The sequence below is a fragment of the Phacochoerus africanus genome, chromosome 9 (genome assembly GCF_016906955.1).
Source record: "Phacochoerus africanus isolate WHEZ1 chromosome 9, ROS_Pafr_v1, whole genome shotgun sequence".
In the NCBI taxonomy this organism is placed as follows: domain Eukaryota; kingdom Metazoa; phylum Chordata; class Mammalia; order Artiodactyla; family Suidae; genus Phacochoerus; species Phacochoerus africanus.
The window spans coordinates 79703716-79727634 of record NC_062552.1 but is presented as its reverse complement, the minus strand read 5'-3'; the positions used below and the strand labels follow the sequence as shown (position 1 = coordinate 79727634).

Below are 23919 nucleotides of genomic sequence, written 5' to 3'. Positions count from 1 at the left end.
ATCACAGACATGGCTCAGATCCCGCATTGCTGTGGCTGTGGTGTAGGCTGGCAGCAACAGCTCTGATTAGACCCCTAGCCTGGGAACTTCCATATGCCATGAGTGTAGCTCTAAAAAAAAAGAAAAGAAAAGAAAAAGGAATTTTGATCTTTTGCCCTTTCTTATCCCAAGTTTGCTCTATGACATTCCTTTAGACCTCCTTACACACACACACACACACACACACACACACACACTTACCAGCTGCATACTGGGTCTCTCCCACAGTTTAACATCTCTGTCCTTTGAAGCTGTCACCAGCAACCCAGGCAACACATGGAGGGCTGTGACAGAGCTCGTGTGAACCTTAGAGAGGAAGGGAAAAAGGCGTGGTGAGTTCTCTGTGGACCCTCCTCAATCAAGGGAGCATAGAAGGCTGCTGGGTCACCTAGAGCCTCCTCCCCAGTATTTGTGACCTTTCTCTCAAACTCACCTTTTTACGCTGCCGTGTCTTTAGTTGTGGAGTTGTTTGCCAGACAAACCCAAACTCAGAACACACAGATGAGTCTGAACCTGGAGTTTGGGATTCAGGCATTTCTTTTTTCTCCCAGATATTCTCTGTGGTCCATTCTCCTTCATCAGTGCATTTGGCTAGGTTCCACAGCATCCCATCGGAGCTGGCACACAAAAATGAGGACTCTGCCATTTCAAGGGCAGAATTAGAGCATGATCTTGGCTTTAAAGGATCTACCATCCTCCCCTGGACCATCTCTGCATTCCTTGGGCCCTTCCATTACCACTCACCAGATTCAGGTTTGGCCTGAGTTACTGATATGAGGGTCTTATTAGGATTCTCTAAGTTCAGATCAAATTCCAGGCACTTTTCAAACTCTCCTGATTCCTTTTGCCTCTGTGAAAGGATAGATCATTTTGTTTAGCCTACTTATATTACTTACTGCTGCCCAGACAAAGCACCTCTTTTTTGCTCTGGGCTGGTCAAGATTATTATTATTATTTTGTGTTTTGGGCTGCACTCCTGGCATATGGAAGTTGCCAGGTTAAGGGTCAAATCAGAGCTGCAGCCGCTGGCCTACGCCACAGCCACAACAATGTGGAATCCAAGCCGAATCTGCAACCCACACCACAGCTCACGGCAATGTCAGATCCTTAACCCACTGAGCAAGGGCAGGGATGGAACCCGCAACCTCATTGTTCCTAGTTGGATTCGTTAACCACTGCGCCACGATGGGAACTCCCTCCTGAACTTCATTTTAAGTGAAATCATGTACTATGTACTCTTTTGTGTCTGGCTTCTTTTGCCCAACATACTGTTTATGAGATATGTCCATATTGTTCCAGATACTGCTAATATTCACAGTGGCAAGATAAGAGAACTATGAAAAAAATGCAATTAAGGAATTGCCTAAGGAGTTCCTGCTGTGATGCAATAGGATTGGTGGTGTGTCTGGAGTGCTGGGAGGTAGGTTTGATCTCTGGCCCAGCACAGTGGGTGTTTGGATCTAATCCCTGGCCTGGGAATTCCATATGCTGTGGATGAGGCCAAAAAAAAAAAAAAAAAAAAAGCCTAAGTTGATGGTTTCCCATTATTCTTTTAAACACTAGAATCCTTTTTTGTATCTATTAAATCTTTTTTTTTTTTTTTGTCTTTTGTCTCTTTAGGGCCACACCCACAGCATATGGAGGTCCCCAGGCTAGGTGCCAAATTGGAGCTACAGCTGCTGGCCTATGCCACAGCCACAGCAAAACAGGATCCGAGGTGTGTCTGCGACCAATATCTCAGCTCATGGCAACGCCAGATCCTTAACCCACTGAGCGAAGCCAGGGACCGAACCTGTGTCCTCATGGATACTAGTTGGGTCCATTGGCCACTGAGCCACAACAGGAACTCTGTGTCAATGAAATCTTATAGAGTAACCCAATATAGGAATGCTCTTCAACAGAGCTGCTCCAGTTGAAAGAAGATAAGCATATTTAGAACCAACTGTCTTTCCTTTCCCTCTTCCTTCCTCTTATCCTCCATCATGACCCCAAGGCTCTAAAATATTGGTCCTGGACAAATGCTTGTTTTAACACGCACCCAAACTGAACTTACCGAAAGAATTCCAAGGTTCATTGACTGCAGGACAAACACACCATAGTGCTGGTGGGTAGACAACATCATGGGATGTTCTGAATAGCTTTCCCTAGATCATGAAAGAAAAAAGCTGAGCCCAGGCACACTAACTGTAAGATCCCAGTGTTTGTTACAAGTTAGACCCAACCTCAGAGTAACCACTGACCCGCTTTTCCTCTTTTTCCAGCCCAAGAAGAAAGAGCACTTTGGATCTTACCAGATTTTAGATGGATCTTCCCCTGGCTTCATTTGCATTACTTGCAAATCTGCTTTGGCCAACATGAGGGACTGACTGTCAGGGGCCAGGCTTACACCTGTCAGGAACCCTAAGTCTTCCTGCAGAACTCGATTCAGGTGAAAACTGCACCTCAAAAACAGTACATGGACAGAGAAAGATCCTACTTTAGTCCACCTCTCTCAGGCTCCTTGGTTCCCCATGAATTCCTCAGGAGTAAAGTATAAAAGAAACTGTATCACCTTCCCTACAAATCCCATTCCTGTCTGTTTTTCTTATATTAGTATTCATTATACCATCCCATTACTTGCTCACACTATGAATCGCTAACATTCTTGTCCTTTCCTTCCCTCCTAGCCTCCAATAGACTGATAAACACTGTGGATTCTACTTGTAACACATGCCTAAATCTATATCTCTCCTTCTCATCCCCACTGCCCAGGTCAGGGCCCACATGTCTCCTCTGAAGTGTAGCAACACCTGTAAAAGGGATTTCCCTACCTTTAGCATCTGTCTACTACTATTCATCCTCTTCTATACAGCCACTAGAATTCACTTTCTAAAATTCAGATAAGGAGTTCCTGTCTCGGCACAGTGGTTAACGAATCCGACTAGGAACCATGAGGTTGCGGGTTCGGTCCCTGCCCTTGCTCAGTGGATTAACGATCCGGCGTTGCCGTGAGCTGTGGTGTAGGTTGCAGACGCGGCTCAGATCCCGCGTTGCTGTGGCTCTGGCGTAGGCCGGTGGCTACAGCTCCGATTGGACCCCTAGCTTGGGAATCTCCACATGCTATGGGAGCAGCCCAAAAAATAGCAAAAAAATAAAAAAATAAAAAAATTTTTAAAAATTCAGATAATTATTCTGCTCAAAATTCTTAGCACTCTGCCCTCTAAAGCCTGGGCCCAGTTTATTTTTTCAATCTAATTCCCCACCCCAGCTCCCACCAAGAACCCCAAAACTTGGCTTTACTCAGAATGCACCATGCCACTCCCATGGCTTCATGCCTTTTATTAAGCCTACCTCTTCTTCCTAAAACATGATTCCCCTTCCTTACTGATCCAGAAAACTCCTACTCATCCTTTAAGCCCAATTTCAAATAGCAACTCTTTTGTAAACAGTAAATTTCTTAAATTCTGCAGCCCTAGGAATTACCTACATATAATATTCACATATTCATATGAATATAATTCACTATATATAATATTCATAATATACATTCATTATAGCAGCAATCATTCTGCATATTGATGACAGTTTACTTACATGCACCTTCCTCTATTGTGAACTTCCTTAATTAAAAATTAATTTCAATCTGGTTCACACTGCCCGGCCCAGAGCTTGGCATAAAATAGACACTTGATAATTATTACTTAAGTTGATATGATGGGGAGCAGAACACAATTTCTCAGGGACTTTTCCCTACTTACTAACTAATATCCTATTGACATAGTTTAGAAGTAGAGGGGAGTGATTTGAGCAAAATCCTGGGTGTAACCACATCCATGAACTCAGCCGCCTCATTCACCTGCAATTTCTGGGTGCTGAGCCCTTCTGCAGTTCCACTTGCCACTCGCTGACTTTTTTATCAGCACTGACAACAATCAAGGTATGTGCTGAGTACCAGATCAGAGCACTGATGCAACCTGGAGCCTAGAGAATACAACAAGTTTATTTTAGTATTTCTGAGGAGCCAGGATTAACCTTTTTTTCCCCTCCCAGGCATCTATACAACTTTTAACCTCAGCACATACCATCAGATACCTAGCTGGGACAGAATTCACAAAATTGAAAAACAGAGGTTGACCCAACTCACCTGTGCTGTGGCCACAGCTTTAGCTTCCTGCCACAGTGTTAGTTCCCCAGCTTGATTTCCCGACACCGCTACAGAACCGTCTGGGGCCCAGGCCACAGCAGTGATGGCAGCAGAACTCCTGGGTATATGTGTGTCATCTGGAGAAGAAAGGAAGTAATTCATGAGGAGCTGGACCACTGCTAGGATACGAGAGGAGATACTGGGCTACCCTTGACCTTCTCAGTAGTCCTACTAACACACCTCCTTTCACATCTTGCCTCTCTCCACACCTCACTCACCTGCTTCTTCAGGCACCTGCCAGAGCCGTATGGAACCATCCTCTGAGGCAGTCAGCAGGAGGCCTGAGGTCTCTGAAACAGCAGCTGCATTGACTGAACCACTGTGTCCCAGAAGGGTGTGTATCTGAAACACCTAGGAAAAAAGATGGAGATGGAACAGTGGGGAGTTGACACAAGAGAAGGTTGTCCTATTCTACCCTCTCCGCCTCCCCACCCCAGTCCTTACGGGCAACTCACCAGGAGTGGATGCCACAGCCGTGTGGCCCCATCCAATCCAACAGTCACCACCAGAAGCTCTGACCCTGGCTGGCCCGCTGACAAGACAGAGACTTGGTCAGAGGAAGGGGAGAAGGGAAGAGGCAGCAGGGAAGGGAATGCGGCTATTTTACTACCTGCTCGGGGCTCCTGAGCAGCTGCACAGTGGCTGATGGGTCCTAAGTGAGCAGGGATACTGGTCATCTCCACACCCTGATGGTCCCAAACTTTCAAGGTCCCATCTCGGCCCACCGATACCACGTGTTCCTCCTGCCGAGGGCACAAGATCAGAGAAGAATCACACTGAGCAGGACGTGGAAATTATGATTCCCCCATAGAGGTGTGGACTGAGCGTTAAGGGCCTAGACGATGTCAAAGAATGAGGACAACCGCACGATAGTGGGCCTAGGAGGCTCAGGAATGCCATCCTGCCGCAAGGTCACGATACTAAGATGCTGAGTTTTCATGCTCTCCCTCCCCTCACACTAACTCTCAGCCTCAATACCCTAATCATGCTCTAATCCAGGCTCAAGTATCTCACTGCCTTTTTTTTTTTTTTTTTGTGGCTGCACCCGGGGCACATGGAGGTTCCCAAGCTAGGTGTCGAATCGGAGCTGTAGCTGCCAGCCTACACCACAACCACAGCCATAGCAACACCAGATCCCAGCCACATCTGTGATCTACACCACAGTTCCCAGCAACCCCAGATCCTTAACCCACTGAGTGAGGTCAGAGATCGAACCCGCAACTTCATGGTTCCTAGTCAGATTCATTTTTGCTGTGCCATGATGGGAACTCCCAAGCATCTCACTCTTTATATACTCTTTTGCTTTTGGGATTAGATTCCCAGCGCATGCAGTCCCAAAGTCCCCTTGGCCTTTCCACGGATCCCCACTGAGCTCTCCATTGCCTTCTCACCACAGCCACCACGGCGCTCACAGCACTCTGATGACCCAGGAAATGACCAAGTTTCTGTCTCGACTCCGGGTCCCATAGCCCCACAGAGCCATCACTGGAGCAGGAGACCTGCAGAGTCAGGGGGTAGAGGAATGGAATTATCAGCATCCCTCCAGCCTTTCTGTACATTATATATAATGTAGGGTGGAGGGGAGTTAAGTCTTATAATTAAGAGCAAGGGTTGTCCTGGGTTCAAAACCTAGTTCCACCATTCATTACCTGGTGACCTGGGGCAAGTTCATTTCTCTGGGTCTCAGATTTCTCATATATTCAACCAAGATAATAACAGTGTACCTACCTATATGGGGCTGAAGCACCTACATAAAGGACAAAGCATGCTGCCTGGTATACAGTGAGCATTGACTAAATAATAGCTATTGTCCTTGTTATTATGTCAATAATAACAAGCTTATTTATGTCAATCAATAAACTTCTAACAAAGGTGAAAAATGTACAACACCCAGGAGAGATCTGGCTACCTAGAGGTCAGGGCTAAGACAGACTGTGACAAGTCTATTCAACTGACACACTTATTTCTTTTCAAGAACAACAAGAACTCTGCATTGGAAAACGAGGCAGCACCAACCCCGAGTACATAATTTGAGACTCATTTTTCCCTTAGGGACAAAGAAATCAGGGCAGTCCCCTTGACCTGCAGGGTATCCTAAGCCCATCAGGAGACAGTTCTGCATTTTGTTAAGACTATGGGCTTTCTTACATAAAGTTTAATAGCTCAGTTTCTTCACTTACATGACCCTGGAAATGGCCTTTAATCTATCTGAGTTCAATATCCTTGTTTATGAAACAGAGGTAATAGTAGTATCTTCTTTAAAAGGTGTTGGAAAGACTAAATGAGGCAATATAGCCTAAGAGCTCAGTCCAGTGTCTGGCACATACTAAGCGCTCAAAAAATGTAAGCTATTATATTGGGTGTTAGAAAATTAAATTAATACTATATAATACTGTATTATAAATGGATGTTAGGAACAAGATGAGGTGGGAAGTGACATCATCCCCCAGAAACCTTGCCTAGCTTTGTGCCAACCCCACCATGTCACTCACCAGGAGGTTGTCTTTGGTCCAGGCACAGCCAGTGACCCAGTCTCGGTGACAGGCAGAGAAGGAGCAAATCAGAACAGGGGCTTTGAGTGTCCTCACATCCCAGCAGAGCAGACTCTGGATAGGTCCCAAGAGAGGGAGCCATCAGGACCATAGGACAGAGGAAGGAACACCAAGGCCATCTCAGGAAAGACGTTTCAAGGAAAAGGGGAGAATCAAAGACGAGCAGGTGGACAGATCCAGCACAAGAGATTTGGCAAAGCAAGAGGCCAGAGAAAGCAGTGGTAAGTGAACTGTTCAGGAATCCAGGACCAGAGGGGTGTGGGGCCTAGGGGGCTGAGGATCTGGGGAAGGGGGGCCCGGGGTTGCATCCTTCTGTAGCTCACCCGATCCCTGCCCCCGGTGGCCAAGCTGCATCCATCAGTGCTGAAGCTACAGCAGCTTACGGGGCCCTCATGTCCCCGGAGCTCAATGCCACAGGGAAAGTCTTCTGTCTTTTGGGGCAGTGTCAGCAACTGCCTTGGCCACAGCCGCACCGTGAAGTCCTCTGCATTGGAAATAGGGAGAGAGGAAGATCCCCTGAAAGAAGTGACACAGGCCTGGGAGGGGCTGAGGGCAAGGTCTGAGGGCACAGCTCCAAGGGGAGGACGCTGTGAGTCACAGGCTGCAGAGAGGCCCTGGACAAAGGCTCTCGTCGTGTGAGGACACAGGACAGGGATGCCAGGCTCTTCCAGCTCCGGTCTGCAGCTGCCTCTCTCTAAGTCTCTACTGCACCTCCTCACCCTCCTCTTCTAAAGTGCCCAGTGTCACTCTTACCAAGCCTCCTATCTAGAGAGGACTGAGTTCATTCCACATTTTCACCTCAAGCTCTCTCTCTCTCCTCCTAAAGGAAGCTCATCCCTCTACACAGCAAGATCTCCCACTGGGAAGAAATTCAAAAGGTTATAGGGCTTACAAAGAAGTCCCAGAATCAGGGGTAGGGAACAAGAAGAAACGGCCTAGACTGATTATGTAAGATAAATGCACTTAAAAGCACTCTGAAAGTTGTTTCAAAAAAAAGTTAAACAGGTGTGTGTATTTTCATGCACACATATACATATAAATTGAAGAAAGGTACTAGCATATTTAAAAGGAACAGTGACTCACAACCCTGCCCACCGCTCAGCCCAGCCGTACCTGAAGCAGCAGCCAAGAGTTCCTGGGAGGCGGCCAGTCCCAGCACAGCCTTCCAGTGACTGGACCAGAGCCAGAGGGACTGAAGGGAGCTTCCCTTGAGCATCCAGCCCTGCAGGGCCCCATCTTGGGCACCACTCACCAACACCTGAGGGCTGAGCCAGACTAGTGCAGACACTGCCACGTCTAGTGCTTGACATTGAGCCCCCTGGGAACCTAGAGAATGAGAGACAACAAGAGAGTAAGATGTGGAGTTCCCATTGTGGCGCACTGGAAATGAATCCAACTAGGAACCATGAGGTTGAGGGTTTGATCACTGGCTTCGCTCGTCGGGTCAATGATCTGGCGTTGCCATGAGCTGTAATGTAGGTTGCAGACTTGGCTCAGACCCTGCATTGCTATGGCTGTGGCATAGGATGGTGGCTACAGCTCCTATTAGACCCCTAGCCTGGGAACCTCCATATGCCACGAGTGCGGCCCTAAAAAGACAAAAAAAAAAAAAAGAGTAAGATGCTGGGAAAGGGGGCCAGGTTGCAGGGGCAGGGATTGGGATGGGGTTCTTTCCAGGCTCAGACACTCCAACCTTTCTTCCTTTGGTACCTGAAGAAATTCTGTAAATCCAAATGCCATCTGCTTGGTACCCAACAGCCACCCGATCACCATCTGGGCTGAGAGCCACAGAGAGGGCAGGAGAGAGGCAGGTGGTTCCAAGGCACCCGCGGGGCCGACCAAGAGACCCGGACCACACCTGAACCTGAGGGTCAAGAAAGGGGCTTAAAGATCACACATTCCCACCCCTATTAAAGTCTTCCCAGAGATTACCCACCCGTGCCCCTCGCCCTGTAGCTCATACCAGCCAAGCACCTCCAGCCTTCTCAAGGCCCCACCCTTATCCAAATATTCCCATGCCATTGCTGCCCCCTCCTCGTAACCCACCACCAGCCCTTGGTAACCTGACCTTGCCATCCTCTCCGGCCGTCAGTAACTGGCACCCAGCACGCAGGAAAAGGGCAGCAGCAACAAAGCCACAGTGGGTGGGGAAGGCAGCCAGCCGTGCCCCCTCGTGCCAGGCCCACAGCTCTACCATCCCGTCCAGCCGGCCCACAGCTGCAACTCGCCCAGACACAGTGAAGGCCAAGGTACGGACAGAGGCTCCTGGGGCCCCCAGCTCCTGTGGGGTTAAGTACAAACTGGAATGTCAGGGCCTACTCGCAACCCAAAAGTAAAATGACACAGGATGCAGATGTCTGCCACCCCTCAGCTTCCACTACCACCCTCCTGTGGTTCCTCCCCCAGGGCCACCCAGCACGTCTCACCTTAGTGACTCTGAGCCCATCCACCTGGACGAAGCTGAAACTGCCAGCCCAGCTGCCAATGGCTAGTATTTGCCCCTCTGGGTGAAAAGCAGTACAGTTTAGGGGCTTGGGACAGGTGTGCTGGGAGGCCAGCTGCCCGCGGACTGTGTCCCATAGCTGGAGGACAGACACGGGAAAGAATTGGGATGCTGAATACAGATGCCTGAGCTTCTCAGTCCCAGAGCTCCCGGGGCCACCTTTCCCAGTCTCTGCCCACCAAGCCGTCAGAGCCTCTGCCACACTGAAAGAACCACCTCACAGGGCTGATGCCACACTTAGGGGCACTTAGGGGCACTGCAGTCCCTGACTGTTACCTTCAGGCATCCTCCCAGGCACACGGTGGCCAGCAGCCGGCGGTCTGGGCTCAGGCAGCAGCCAGTGATCCTGTTTTGGTGAGCCTTGGTCTGGAGCACCCTACCACAGGAGGCAAGGTCAAGGGCCTGGGGCCCCCTGGCCACAGGCTCCCACCTCAATTCCCCTGGTGTGTCAACAAACAGGGAGAGCTCTTCTTCAGACACATGGGGCCTCTTACCGACAACCATGCTGCAGGTCCCAAAGCTCCAGAAGCCCATCAAAGGCAGTAAGAAAGAGGGCATTGTCCGAGAGGAACAAACAAGAGGAGACCCCATCACAGCCACTCACCAAAGACCTCTCCTCCTGTGACAACAAGCAGAGAAGTGCACTCAGGACACTCTCTTGATCACCCCATGTCCAGCCACTCCAAGCCCCAACCAGGAAGGAGACAGTGGCAAGAAGGGCTGGAGCCCAGGGCTTTCCATATTCCCTGTACAAGTCTCAAAGTCTGGCCCTCGGGCCCCAGAGCAGGAACACCTGTTAAAAGTGCAAAGCTCTGGGAGTTCCCTGGGAGACTAGCAGTTAAGGGTCCAGTGCTGTCCCTGCTGTGGCACAGACTGGATCCCTGGCCTGGGAACCTCCACCTGCTGCAGGTGTGGCCAAGCTCAAACAGGTTCAAGTGGGACCTCATGATCCAAGTGAGATTACATCGTCTATCCTCCTTCAAACCCCATATGCCTCCCCAGGTCACAGAAGATTTTGATGGGATTCTGATGAGTCTGAGGAGGGAACAACATTACACACATGCATACATATGGGGAGGGGGCTGATACGGGTGGAAGAGGAGAGAGAGGCTGTGGTTGAGGGACCCATCTCTCCAGCCTAATCTACTGGCACCCTCCCTTAGCACACAGTGCTGCGATCACTCCCAACAGGAAACATTTCTCCCATGTCTCAGCTCAGGCTCCTCACTCAGCCTAGAATGCCTGCCCTTCAATCCAGGTTCTCCAGTAAGTGCACAACTCTCTTAGCTCTTATCTGTGTCACGTGGCTATGTTCTGGTTCCTTTTTTATCTTATATGCTTTATCTTTCAACAAAACTGACCGTCTGATGGGCAAAGACAATGTCCTAAATCCCACATTCCTTGCAGTGCTTAGTGCAGTGCATTGAGTGGAAGGTATACAGCAAATATTTGCTGTGGGATGGATTTTTTTTTTTTTTTTTGCATTTTTAGGGCTGCACCCATGGCATATGGAAGTTCCCAGGCTAGGGGTCGAATCAGAGCTGTAGCTGCTGACTTACACCACAGCCACAGAAACTCGGGATCCAAGCCATGTCTGTGACCTATGCCACAGCTCACGGCAATGCCAGATCCTTAACCCACTGAGTGAGGCCAGGGATTAAACCTGTGTCCTCATGGATACTAGTCAGGTTCGTTAACCGCTGAGCCATGAAGGGAACCCCGGAACTGATTTTCTTTGACGAAGTTTTTGTAATCTGATGTGAGGAGAGTAAAGCTGCTGAATCAAACAGGGTGATAACAGGTAGCCTTGGCTAGTCTGGGCTTCGAGGCAGTGCCTGAGGCTTTTTGAAGGTAAACTTGGCCCCACTTTGAGTGTCATACCTGCCAGGTTCTCAGGTCTAACAGGTAAACCGTCCCATTGGCGGTGCCCACAGCTGCTCTTTGCCCATTGGGGGAGAAGGCCACGGCTGTGGGGGATGAGGAAACCGCCAGGGACACACTGGAGCTAAACAAAGAATAGCAAGAAAGGGAAGAAATGAGAAATGTGGGGAAGGACGTGATTAGGAATTCATTCTTGTATTTCTGTGACTGAAATCCCCTCTCCATGGTGACTCGGGTCTGTTCCTTATTCTCCAGATTCAGAGTGCCGCAGCTTTCTCTTTGGTGGGACTGCCAGCATCTAGGGTCAAGGGTTTTACCTTTGCTGGACTCCCAGGGTCTGGGGTTTGTTAAGCCAACGTAGCATGTGCTGGAGATGCCATCGCTGGGAGAGCTGGGGGGCCTGGTGACAAAGAGGGGAGTCTAGAGGCTGGTTGGCTGCCTGTTGGTGCAGGAGCAGGGGATACTGGTTGAGGACTGGAGCCTGATGCCTCAGGAAGGTGTGAAATACAGCAACATCAGTCTCAGGGAGCTTCTGTTCCTCATCAGGAACAGAGGAAGCTATAGAAGAGATGAAGAAGAGTGTCACTGGGAAGCCAGCCCGGACCCCCATTAACCCCAGTGCCAAGTCCATCATAAGATGTGTCTAAATCTCGAATGTGGTCCCTCTGGTCCTGAATCAGGAACACCTGATAAAAGTACAAAGCTTTGGGCCCCACTCAGGGCCTAGGAAACCAGAATCTGGAGACCCAGGGATTAAACAAGTTTCCCAAGTACTTTTATGCCCACTAAATAAAGTATGAGAACCTCTGGTTTAAGAAATCTAATCAATAGGTCTCCTAAGAATCACTTACTTACCCTCTTGGCATTTTCAGCTTGGAATAGAAATTTAACTGAAATTCTTCCCGTTACACCTTCCTCTGAGCAGGTCCCCCATGAACACACCCAGGAGCCCATGGCTCGGAGAAGATGCCACTTTGTTACTCATCTCACCATAGAGGGCGTGGGCCTCCAGAAGCTGAGGGACCAAACCCAGTTCCAGGTGTGCAGCCACCACATGGAGACTGGTGAGGAACTTTGCAAGAAGGCCATGGTTCCCACTCTGGAGCTGGGAAAGCCAAATTGGGTTCATTAGGGATGTGATGAGGCTGGTGCAGAGGGGCAGTGCAGTCTGGCTCCCTGCCTACATAGCCAAGACTAGATTCAGGTGCTGGGATGAAGGCCCTGAAGGAGAAGGGCAGGAAAACCAAAAGGAGAAAGGTAGAGGGAGTTTGGGAAGTGGGTAATGGCAGTGGGAATGGTGCTAGTGGTCAAGGGGGAGATGGGTCTCAGAACAGCCAAAGCAGTTCCTTGGGAAAAGGTGCTGATGGGGTCTGCGGACTAACCAGGTGATGAGGCAGGTCTCCCAGAGCTGCAGGAGGGCAACTTCGGAAGGTACCTGAGGCATCAGGGTCACACATCTTCCAGAGCTGAGCTGCAGGTGTGGGTCATAGGAACAGACACTGAGATGGGCTCAGCCCTGAAGCAGCACCAAAGACCACATCTCTCAGGCTACGGCAAGAGCCAAGCACTACTAGGGTGGCAGATGAGGGGCCAGCCGATGGGGAGCACCAGACTCCCCACTCAGCACCCTGGGGGTTAACCAGGCTGCAGTCACCTGCAATGAGGAGGTGTGCCGTCTTCTCCAGCTCTGGCCTCTTCCCATAGCGACACTTGGCAGCTGTTCTCAGGGGCCCGTCATGGAGGCAAAGCCGGGCACCAGGGCGCTCGAGGGGGCCCTCTCCTAGCAAACTGACCCCATGGGAGGCAGAGAAGGCAGGAAAGAAGAGGGAGGAGGCCTGTAAGTGAGCATCCCCGCATAGCTGTGGCTTCCCATTCCCACCTCGAACAGTGGCAATGTGCATGACGGCCATTCAGGGCCTGAGAGACAGGTGTCAGGGGCTATCTTGAGGGAAGGGCAGGATGAAGAGAGATCAAGTGGGGCCCTGGCTCAAAGACAGGAGGTCAGTGGGAGCTCAGCTGGGGCCACCTGTACCTGCGCAGACTCTGGATGAGGTAGGCAAATGGGCCCATGGGGTACAGGTCCCTGCTGTTACCAGCAGCCACGGCTCCTTCCCAGGTCTTGGTCCCCCTGGGAAGTATCCGCCATGCACTCAGCACTCCATGCAACTGGTCCACAGTCAGACCTGAAAACCCAAGCTCTCTGAGTTCCTAAACCATACAGCCTATGTATCCCCATGACACCTGGTCCCTCCCTACACCCAAACCAAGGTCATCCAACCCCTGAGCCCTCTCCAAACACTGACCGCTCCGTGTGACCTCAAGAGTGGCCAAGACTTGGGGAAGGACATCAGGGCCATGCTCTTGCTCCAGGGTGCCCAGGATGTACTGCAGCAGCAAGGGGACAGTGGCGGGCAGGGTCCGGAGTCTCTCCGACACCTGGGAGAGGAGGGGGAGGGACCTCGGTCAGTGGTGGAAGGGGGAGAGGCAGCTTTGGTTGTGAGTAGGGGAGAAGGCAGTAGGAGAAAGTGGGAGGGATGAAGAGGAAAGAGGAATGCAGGTGGGACAGAGGTGGGGTTGGGGGGTAAGGAAGGGGAATAGGGGATCACAAGATGCAAAGGATGAGGGTGGGAGAAGGTGAGGGATGAAGATGAAAGATGCTGAATGAAGAATGGGAAGTGAGATTAGGATTTAGAAGATGAGGAGTGAGGGTTCACATCCCCAACTGACCTGCTCATAGAGCGTGAAGAGTCTTAGGTGATCGGTGACCAAGCGCAGGTAGAGAGGCAGGGCTGACCCCCGTTTCACCAGCAGCAGCCGCATCTGACAAGACTCAGGATTTAGTGCAAGGACCAGAGAGCCTGCCCACAGCCAGCCGTCTGCCCCACGTCCACCACCCTGGCAACAAGCCCACTGCAGGGCAGCTTTCCTGTGAAAGCCCCCACCAGGAGAGAGACCCATGGCATCACCTCAGGACACAGCCATCCCTGCCCTACAATGCTCTGCCCAGTCAGTCCTGCTCTCAGGGAAACCCTCATGGTTCAGCCTACCCCACTGGATAACCATGGCTCTCTCCTCCCCTCACCCAGACAGGCCCTGGAGAGGCCATTAACTACGGGGAAATGGCTGGGTGATGTTAGAAGGAATCGTAGTTAGTAACAACTTCCCCTAGCACAGAGTCCTGAGAAAATGAAGGCGCTGGTAGCTTCAGCAGCCAGGGTCCTCTGAGCTCCAAGATTCACCCCAAACACCCACCAGCCCTAGTCTAGACTGCACCTGGTTGTTAAATGGTGACTCTTCCAGCCGCTTCCCATACAGAGCCAGTTCCTCTCGCACCAGCTGGGCCCGGGCTGACGGCTCCAGTGGCTCCAGAGCCACCACGTGGGCACCTTGGCTCTGCTCAAGGGTCTCCCCCAGACTTGAATCACCAGACACGCTCAGCACCAGGTGCACCCACTGCAGTTTGGGCAATAGGATAGAAATATAAAATGAAAAGGAGGAGAGCATTGTTGAGGAGGCCACCCCCCTTCCCTCCTGCATCCCACCCCTACCTCCTTCTCACACTCACCCGGGGAAGGGTCTTTGGGATCCAGTCTGAGATCAGCTGCCCATGTTGGTCAACCAACCTGTCAGCCCCATCAATGATCAGCACCAGAGGCTGGCCAGGTTTCAGGGACTGAGCAGTCCTGGGCAGCAGCCTCTGCTGCAGCTCCCACACCAGGCTCCTGCATATGGAGGGGAAGGACCAGGGTCAGCAGGGGTGGTGGCATGAGGTATCAACAAGGCTGGGCTGGGGTTGGTGGGGGACACACCGGTAGGTGCTGGGGAGGGCACTTGGCTCTTGCAGTTGGCCATGCAGATAGGCACAGAGGCGTCTGAGCAGGATGAGGGCAAGACCCTGGTCAGGGCGGGCCCCTGAAAAGTGGAAGAAGACTAAGGGGGCCACCGTGGCCCCATCGGAAGCCTGCAGGGCTGACACAAGGGACGCCTGCATGGGAACAGAAGAGAAAACATGGGCACATCTCACATGCACAAGCTCCCTGTACCCCACTCCATAGCCCTCCTTAGCTCACATGGCCCTCCCTCCCTCCCTTCCTCCTGTCCAGGCCTCTGAGACTCTGTACCAGGAAGGCGGTCTTGCCCTGTCCCGACTGCCCAGTCACCACGGTCAGCCTCCCCTGGTGCTGCATCAGCTGTCGCATTGTGTCCTGAAGAAGGCGGGGTCGGGCAGAACTCGGTGGGTTCTGTAGCTGCTGAAAGGTAGCCTGGACCATGTCATCATCCAGGATGGACCCTGGCTGCTCCAGCTGGGCCCCAGGCTGAGGGCACATGGGACAGTGACTATCTATCTATGTGTCCATGTTCCCCAAGACCCCAGGCCTAAAACTCAGAGCACCCACCAACTTACTTCCCACCCAGGACCACCCAGACCACTCCACCCCCTCTCCACTCCCCTAGGCCCCAGCACTCCCATGACCTGCAAGTAAAGCTTTTGGATCATATTCCACACATCCTGCAGAACCAGCTGCCCAAACTCCTCCAGTCCCCCAACATAGGGCCGGCCAGCTGCCACACCCCCCCACTCGCAGCAGTATCTGTGGGCAAAGCGAGCACAAGCAGAGTCAGAGCAGGCCTAGCCCCACTCATGTCTCTCCAGGCAGGCACTCTACCTCTCCCAGCTCACCTGCGACAGGTAATCCCTTTCTGTCTGTTCAGGTAGCTCTTCAGTTCTGAGATCCGATGTGCAGCCTCTTCAGACTCAGAAATGAAGTCAGGTTTCCAGGCATCTGGCACAGAGCTGACCACCAAAGATACCCCCCAAATGGGGCTGGACTCAGACCTCAGCCTCTCTCCACCCTCAACCACCAGACCTGGCTGTGATTCCCTGAAACTCCTGACTTCAGCTGCAAGGCTGCTTCGGTGCTGCAAAGCAAGCCCTCTGATCTCTGTTTCTCTCTCCTAGGCCCTCATTTTATACTCTGAATGTTGGGGAGAGAAGACACTGCCTGGCCTTCCATGGTGACAGAGGCCTGAAGGCAACAGAAAGTACCTGAGGAAGCTAGAATCCCGGAAGTAGATTAGAGGCTGGGCAGAGGGCTGCAGGCGGAGGCCCCGATTCAGGAACTGCATCACCTCCATCTCTGTCACAGAGCGACCCGAGGGGTACTGCTGGGCCTGCAGGGAGAGGACGGAGGGCACGCGGATTCAGTCCTGGCCACACTAACCCCTCCTGTGAGACCTGCCAAGATCCCAGGACCCCTTCATCTCAGTAATGTTCCTTTCTCCCTCCAGACACAAGCCAATAAATATAGGAGATGGCTAACAATTGAATGTCTGTCACATGTTGCCACGTTTTTAAAATAGATTTCTAATTCCCATAATAACCCTGCAATGGAGACGTTACTGTTACTCTTCAGTATATGAAGCTGAGCCTAGATTAGGATAAACCATTTTCCACAAAGCCGCACAATGACGGAAGGAAGATCAGAACCCAGCTCTCTCTGATGGCAAAACCTAAAGATGTACTGCTTATCCCTCGTATCCCATGGCCAAACCAGAGGAATTTCTCAAGGCAACTGGCTTATCTAGGTCTTGGTCACTCACAGAAAGAACCTTCTGTCTGTATTCCACTTCAAGACTCAAGGACCTGCCTATGCAGAGTCCCAAGGTTCTAGACCCACCATAGCCTCTCCTGCCCCTGCTTCAACCTTTCTTTCCTCCCCAGACCCTGAACCTTGCCTGCCTTACCCAGCGGAAGTGAGGATGGTCAGGGAGACTGTAGTTGGGGGGAACATAGCCATAGCGGGAGCCCAGGATCCCCACAAACAGCTGCGAGTTCTCCACCTCCCCAAGGCACACTTCCAGTTGTCTGCAGGATAGTTATGGGGGCACCGTGTCAGGGAGACGGGGCCCTGGCCCATAATGATAGCATCCAGGGAACAACCCCTGCCTCAGCCCTCAGCAGCCCCTGCAATCCCAACCCTGCCCACATCAGTTCTACCACTCAAGCCCCTCATCGCCGACCCAGCCCCTCTTCTCTGTGGCCCCCACACCTGTTCCGACGGGTCTCCTCCTCAGTGATGCCCCAGCGCAGGTCGATGGCGTGAAGGCTGATGCAGTGGGGGGCCGCTCGGGCCTGCAGTGCTGGCAGCAGGGACCTCAGCAGCAGGTCCCGCTCCCCATGCATGTCCCGGAAAGTGGAAGAAATGAAGAGCCGGACGCTGCGCCATCTGCAGGTAAGTTGGGGATCAGCCCCACAGCCCAGCTCCAGAGAGATGGCTGTGACCACCCCTCGGCACTGACAAGCCAGGTACAACAGCCAGCTGGGGGGTGTCTGGGAGAATAATCTGCTTGGGACCTCAGCTACAGAGCATGGAAATTAAACCCTACTTGCCATTTCTCAAGCGCCTCTCCTGTGTCAGCAATAATTGTTACCTACTCTGCCCACGAAATGCTCATGACAGCACTGTGAGGTAAGCGCGATCCTTATCTCCATTTTACTGATCAAGAAACTATAGCTTAAGATGTCCGGCAATTAGCCTAAATTTGAAGTTACTATTTGACAAAGCCAGGATGGGAAAGCCAGAACCTGTACCTTTCAGCTCTCGGCCTTAGCCCTGGCTGTATGTCCATGGTACCTGCTGCCCACCTCACATTCTAACCCCCTTTTCCTAGTACAGAAAGGGGCATGCTCACCATCTGTATTAAGAAACCCCTGCCTGGGAAAGAGGAAGCAGGCCTCAGTGACCAGAATAAGCAGCATCCCAACAGCCAGAACTATAGTCACCTGAGATTATAGTCACCCCCTCCCAATTCACAAAGGCATAAAACAGACCTACCCCTGGGAAATCGGAGCCAAGGGGCTTGGAGTATTCTCTTCCAGTGGCCGGAGAGACTGGACCCCTGTCTTTCCTGGAGGTGGTGGAATCTTGAATATTTTATCCATTTGGCCTACATGTTCTAATAGGCGGGAGGCACCACGCTCTGCGATGAACCTGACATAAAGAACAACAAAATAAATGAGAGTGAAATAGAGAATTAGGAAGATCATCTAAGAGGGCTGGGGACAAAGATATGGCTAGAGTAGGTCACCCAATTAACTGGATCTCCTTAATAAAATAACCCTTAACAGGGCGTTCCCGCCATGGCTCAGTGGAAATGAATCTGACTAGTGTCCATGAGGACGCAGGTTCAATCCCTGGCCTCGATCAGTGGGTTAACGATCCAGCATTGCTGTGAGCTGTGGTGTAGGTCACTAACATGGCTTGGACCTGGCATTGCTGTGGCTCTGGTGTAGGCCAGCAGCTACAGCCCTGATTTGACCCCTAGCCCGGGAACCTCCATGTGCTTCAGGTATGGCCCTAGAAAGACCAAAAAAAAAAAAAAAACACCATAAACAATAAGTGTAGACTTAAAGTAAGTGAGGAGCAGAACCACAGGAATGATGGAACAGAGAAGAAACACAGTTATAGACCCTCTGCTGTGTGCATAGTTATCATAGGCTTTCTGTTGGGCCACAGGTAACTGGGCTGAAAGAAGGTGCAAAGATGAAGGTCGTTCCAGTCTGGGCTTGATCAGTAATGCACCAGCCATGAAAGCTCCATGGATAAGGAGGAAAGTATATAAACCTTCCTAATGGAACTTAGGAGAGTGGGGATTAAGTGCCATCCAAAGGAAAAGGCACGGGATAAAAGAATTAAGTGGGAAGCCTAGAGGTGGAGAGAAAAATAAAGTAAAAAGATTTCTGCATATTTGGCATAAATAAAGTTAACATAAGATTTCCTCTGAAATGCAATGGAACAGATGCCACAGAGAATGAATAGAACTGATAGGACCAACTACTGAGTTGTTCCCGTAAAAGCAAACATTACAATCTCCCATGTACCCTTTTCTCCTTTCCTACTACATGTAATATAAAAAATGATGCTTGGAGTTGGAGCAGCCATCTTGAACTATGAGGTGGAAGCAGAGTATTTGAGGATGGAATATGAGCAACAGATAGAAGATGCCCAAGTCGATATAATACTGTGTTGTGCCATGCCTACAACATGTAAAAGAGGAAGAAATTTTTGTCTTGCTTTAAAAAGGATGGGAATGGAGCAGAGGCCACAGATGATCTCTAAAAGATGTTCTAAAAAAAAAAAAAAGATGTTCTAACAAAGCCCCCGACCTCTTCAGCATCCATCCTGTACTCACTTCAGTATCCCGTCAGTACAGCCTGAGAGTGTCACGTCATTGGGATTCAAATCTGTGCACCTGGCAAAGGAAGAAGCAGCCACTAGTAGTCAGAAACAGTACCCCAAAAAAAAGAGTCACTGACCCCTAACACCGTAGGATGGACACCACCCAACTTCTGCACTTTTAATAGGGTTCATTACTAGGCTGGGACTGGGATGGACCATCACAAAGAGGTATGAAGCCAGGCTGAAGACTGCAGAGGAGGTTCTAGCACTTGAAGTGCAACAGAGGAAAGAAGGGAGAAATGGGGAGGGGCCTGGCGAGTGGGAGTAGGGGTAGGCAAAAAGCAGTAGGGGTACCCCAAGCTTTCGTAGGGCTAGGCAGGAAATACGGGTCACTATCTGCTGGCATTGGGCAAGGAATGTGAGCACCCTTACAGGTAACCTGTCTTTCTCAGAAGGACACCAACAAAGAGGCACTTGGGATTCACGTGCTGCCAGAAAAGCTGTTTCGCTGCATTTATCAGCTTATCATCTGTACTTTCGCCAAAGATGATGACCCTGTCCACCTGTAAGATGAAAGGGGAGAGGCTGAGACCAGGAACAGAGGGAGAACAGAGGTGCCAAAGAGCTCAGGACAAGAAGAGACAAGATCTCTGAGGACTGGGGAACTAGGAGAACTCTGAGGACATTAGAAACTTTCCTGAGAGCAAGTAGGGTAGGAAAAGCCACTATGCCCTGATTTGCAGGGCATCAAAGTGGAGTGTGGGATTGCCAAGATATGAAACCAATCTAAGTGCCTGTCAATAGATGAATGGATAAAGAAAATGTGGTAGGAGTTCCTGCTGTGGCACAGTGGGTTAAGAATATGAATGAGTGGTTCAGGTTGCTGCAGAAGCAAGGGTTCAATCCCTGGCCCACTGCAGTGGGTTAAAGGATACAGTGTTGCTGTGGTATAGGTCATAACTGCAGCTTAGATTCGATTCTTGGCCCAGGAACTTCCATATGCTGCAGGTATGGCCATAAAAAAAACAGATTTGATTAAAAAATATATATATATATATATTTCTAAACACACACAAATATATATATAATGGAATACTACTCAGTCATAAAAAATAATGAAATTTTCCCATTTGTTACAACATGAGTGGACTTGGATGGCATTATGCTAAGTGAAATAAGATCAAACAGAAAAAGACAAATACTGTATGATATCACATGTATGTGGAATATAAAAATATATAACAAACTGTGAATATAACAAAAAAGCAGCAGGCTCGCAGATATAGAGAACAATTACTGGTTACCAGTGAGGAAGGGCAACATGGGGTAGTGGAGCGGGAAGTACAAACTACTGGGTGTAAGATAGGCTCAAGAATGTATTGTACAACATGGGGAATATAGCCAATATTTTTTAATAACTGTAAATGGAAAATAACCTTTAAAACTTATATTAAAAATTTTAAATAAAAGTAAAAACTAACGTAGAGCTTGGGTTAGGGGCAGTGTGTAGCTGGCTCATTCAGGCTCACAAAAGCTGACTCTCAAACCTTTAGGAATTCTGTGAGCCAGCTGTGAAACATAGCCATCATTAAATATTAAATTGTGTAGGCTTGGAGTTTCCGCTTGGCACAATGGGACTGATGGCTTCTTGGGAGCACTGGGATACAAGTTCGATCCTGGCCCTGTGGAATTGGTTGGGGATCCGGCGTTGCTGCAGCAACTGCAGCTCAGATCTGATCCCTGGCCCAGGAACTCCATGTGCCACAGAGCAGCCAGAAAAAAATAAATAGAAAAAAAAATAAGTTGTATAAGCTTACAATTGAATAAATTATATTAAAGGCAAAGGTAATAAATACTATAAAATCATCACTTCCTAATTATTTTACTACATCTCGCCATTATCTACTCTTGAACTTATTTATATCTACTTTATCTATATTGTGGAAATACTATACATAAACGTGCTGCTGAGGAACCTCTTTCCAATTCTGTGTCACTGACTGCATGTTGGTAGCTTGAAACTTGCCATTAAAGGAGTATTTACACTATGGAAATTAGAAAATGATATTAACCAGGACTTATTTTTCCAGATTGCTGGTTGTGAAATATTTACCAGCATACCACTGAGTATAGGGTTGCAGCCTGTACGGTATCATACACAGTTTGCAAGAAAGTTTTAAGAAATGAGGTACATCGGTGTGGACGAAAATGTGGGTGAGGGGAGGTTTTCTCAGGGATTAGGCAGTACTCACAGGGACCCTTTGGGTAGCCAGGGACAGCAAGTGCTCCCCCAAAGCAGACAGGGACCATTCATCCAACTTTTCATCCAGCTCCTAAAAGAAAGAGGCTCGTGTCATGTGGCTGCATGGGAGATGATCAGTAAACAACAAACACTATAGTCTGCTCAGGAAGTCGTCAGAGCTGAGTATACCCAAACCTTCCCTGACTAGTCAGGCTGTTCCCAGGCCTCTATCTACTCCTACATTTCTGCAAGGTGGGGGAGGGTGTCTGACCTGGACTTGAGCTTGGAGTTCAGTGGCCGTCTTCAGGATACCTTGCTCTGCATTAATCACAGGAGTCTTGACAATGCCTCTTCCACACAACAGGAGATCCACCTGCTCTGTCCGAGCCATCATCATTCCAATCAACAGGAGCACATAGTTCAGAGGGGGCTGATTGGACATGTATCAGGGTGAAATAAAGCTCCCTTATTCCAGAATCCACCTTTGCCCATCCAGCTCTGGAGGCTAAATATCTCCACTGGTTGGGGAAAAGTGGACAAAATCCCCAATTAAGAAAAGGACAGCTTTAGCAGCCCCAAGAAAGGGCTAACTGAGGAGGAAAGTGGAGAAGGGCTAGGGATGCCTGCCCAAATTCAACAATGGGATGGAAGGAGGTGAAAGTGGTACATATTTTGGTGACAGAAACATAAAAAATATGAAGGACCAACCAAATGTGAAAGGTTGGTGTTACCGTCCATGAACAGGCCTGAGACCACATTCTAGGAATTGTTCCTAGAAACCAAGGTCTGACTGAGAAGCTAGTGCATGACCTCTCTTTTAGTCCTGAGTGCTTGCCTGGGGGAACCAGGTCTGGGAACAGGATGCCACTCAGGATCCCCAGTAGCCTACCAACCACCCGTCATCTTTTTATTCTTTTACCCCTTGCAGGTTGCTCTTGGGAAAGATCTTGTCTGCATTAGCATCTGTCAGATAGGCCAAGAGGGTGCGGCCTGGCAGGGGGGGCAGGCTGTGTTTGACGGAGAGGTTCACAGCTGTCTCCAGGGCCTGTCGATACCGAGCCAGCATCTCACGGTCACATTTCCACTGTCTGCAGGCAGGAAAGAAACAGACAGAGGGCTCAGGAGCTTCTCTGTTTGCCACTCTGAGAAAGATGGGTATACTTGCCATTCAAATATTAAGTCTTCTCTCCCTCCACAGCCTGTCTCCAGTGTCGGTAGAGAAAACAGGGATGGAGCTTCCCCTGGCCCCCATTCTACAGGACTCCCCTAATCCATTCTCATGGCAGAAGAGAAGTCACCTGTAGACCCACTCTCTGAAATCGCTTGCCATGCTCACCAAATTAATCCATACTTACCTCGGGGGGCAAGATTTAACTGCTATATATATATATATATATATATACACACACTTTTTTTTTTTGGTCTTTTCCAGGGCTGCACCCACGGCATATGGAGGTTCCCAGGCTAGGGGTCTAATCGGAGCTGTAGCCGCCAGCCTATGCCAGAGCCACAGCAACACGGGATCCAAGCTGCATCTGCGACCCGCACCACAGCTCACAGCAATGCAGGATCCTGAACCCACCAAGCGATGCCAGGGATCGAACCCGCAATCTCATGGTTCCTAGTCAGATTTGTTAACCACTGCGCCACCAAGGGAACTCCAACTGCTACCTATTTTTAAATGTAATGTAAAGAACAAATGCTGGAGTTCCCTTACGGTGCAGTGTTTTAAGGGCCCAGTGTTGTCACTGCTGTGGCTCAGGTTGCTGCTGTGATAAGAGTTCCATCCCTGGCCCAGGAACTTCTGTATGCTGCGGGTGTGGCAAAAAAAAAAAAAAAAAAAGAACAAATGCTAACTTTTTACTCTGAAAAATGAAATGGATGAAATGGAATTTAAAGGAGGAAGAATTGAACATCCTACCCACTTTTCCAAGACAATTTCTATTTTAAAGTATTCAAAGTTACTAAGTAGCTTTAGTTCATGAGAACAGTTTTTTTTTTTTAGAGTTCCAGCTAATAAACATGGGGAATGATAGAAAACCCCCATTCTGTAGCTGCTAATGAAACAATTAATTCAGGCAAAGAACATCAATTAATAAACCATTAGCTTTACAGTGAAGAAATCAGGGTATCATCACCTAAGAGCACTAATCAATCACCAGTACTATGAGTAGGACCACTAGACTTCTTGTGGTAGTGAACCTCCTGATCCTCTATCCTATCAGGGGGCGAAAATTCTGTTAGTCTTACTCACAGTGCTGGTACAAAGGATCACCTACAAAATATTCTTGCAAGGAAAAAAAAAAAAAAAGTTAAATCTAAACCTATTCAAGCTTTAG

The 23919-nt window shown here is 49.7% G+C and overlaps 1 protein-coding gene across 3 annotated transcripts in view; it reads right to left on the bottom strand.

Moving 5' to 3' along the window:
- TEP1 (telomerase associated protein 1) overlaps positions 1-23919 on the bottom strand; it is a 41385-nt gene that overhangs the window by 489 nt on the left and 16977 nt on the right. For all 3 annotated transcript variants that reach the window (XM_047795007.1, XM_047795010.1, XM_047795008.1), the window contains 42 exons: positions 22500-22668; positions 21852-22010; positions 21591-21671; positions 19771-19901; positions 19352-19411; positions 17995-18150; positions 17209-17385; positions 16904-17024; positions 16206-16330; positions 15840-15953; positions 15633-15750; positions 15280-15474; positions 14968-15143; positions 14724-14880; positions 14432-14611; positions 13886-13978; positions 13462-13594; positions 13191-13341; positions 12813-12946; positions 12541-12629; positions 12149-12263; positions 11476-11716; positions 11159-11282; positions 9772-9896; positions 9554-9653; positions 9201-9356; positions 8843-9055; positions 8485-8638; positions 7888-8100; positions 7098-7258; positions 6715-6828; positions 5614-5721; positions 4833-4965; positions 4678-4754; positions 4441-4573; positions 4163-4299; positions 3875-3999; positions 2331-2474; positions 2093-2183; positions 784-889; positions 473-678; positions 241-345 (listed from right to left, as the gene is read on the bottom strand). In XM_047795007.1, coding sequence (XP_047650963.1) covers positions 241-345; positions 473-678; positions 784-889; positions 2093-2183; positions 2331-2474; positions 3875-3999; positions 4163-4299; positions 4441-4573; positions 4678-4754; positions 4833-4965; positions 5614-5721; positions 6715-6828; positions 7098-7258; positions 7888-8100; positions 8485-8638; positions 8843-9055; positions 9201-9356; positions 9554-9653; positions 9772-9896; positions 11159-11282; positions 11476-11716; positions 12149-12263; positions 12541-12629; positions 12813-12946; positions 13191-13341; positions 13462-13594; positions 13886-13978; positions 14432-14611; positions 14724-14880; positions 14968-15143; positions 15280-15474; positions 15633-15750; positions 15840-15953; positions 16206-16330; positions 16904-17024; positions 17209-17385; positions 17995-18150; positions 19352-19411; positions 19771-19901; positions 21591-21671; positions 21852-22010; positions 22500-22668 — 5800 coding nt within the window. The remainder of the gene's footprint in view (positions 1-240; positions 346-472; positions 679-783; positions 890-2092; positions 2184-2330; positions 2475-3874; positions 4000-4162; positions 4300-4440; positions 4574-4677; positions 4755-4832; positions 4966-5613; positions 5722-6714; positions 6829-7097; positions 7259-7887; positions 8101-8484; positions 8639-8842; positions 9056-9200; positions 9357-9553; positions 9654-9771; positions 9897-11158; positions 11283-11475; positions 11717-12148; positions 12264-12540; positions 12630-12812; positions 12947-13190; positions 13342-13461; positions 13595-13885; positions 13979-14431; positions 14612-14723; positions 14881-14967; positions 15144-15279; positions 15475-15632; positions 15751-15839; positions 15954-16205; positions 16331-16903; positions 17025-17208; positions 17386-17994; positions 18151-19351; positions 19412-19770; positions 19902-21590; positions 21672-21851; positions 22011-22499; positions 22669-23919) is intronic.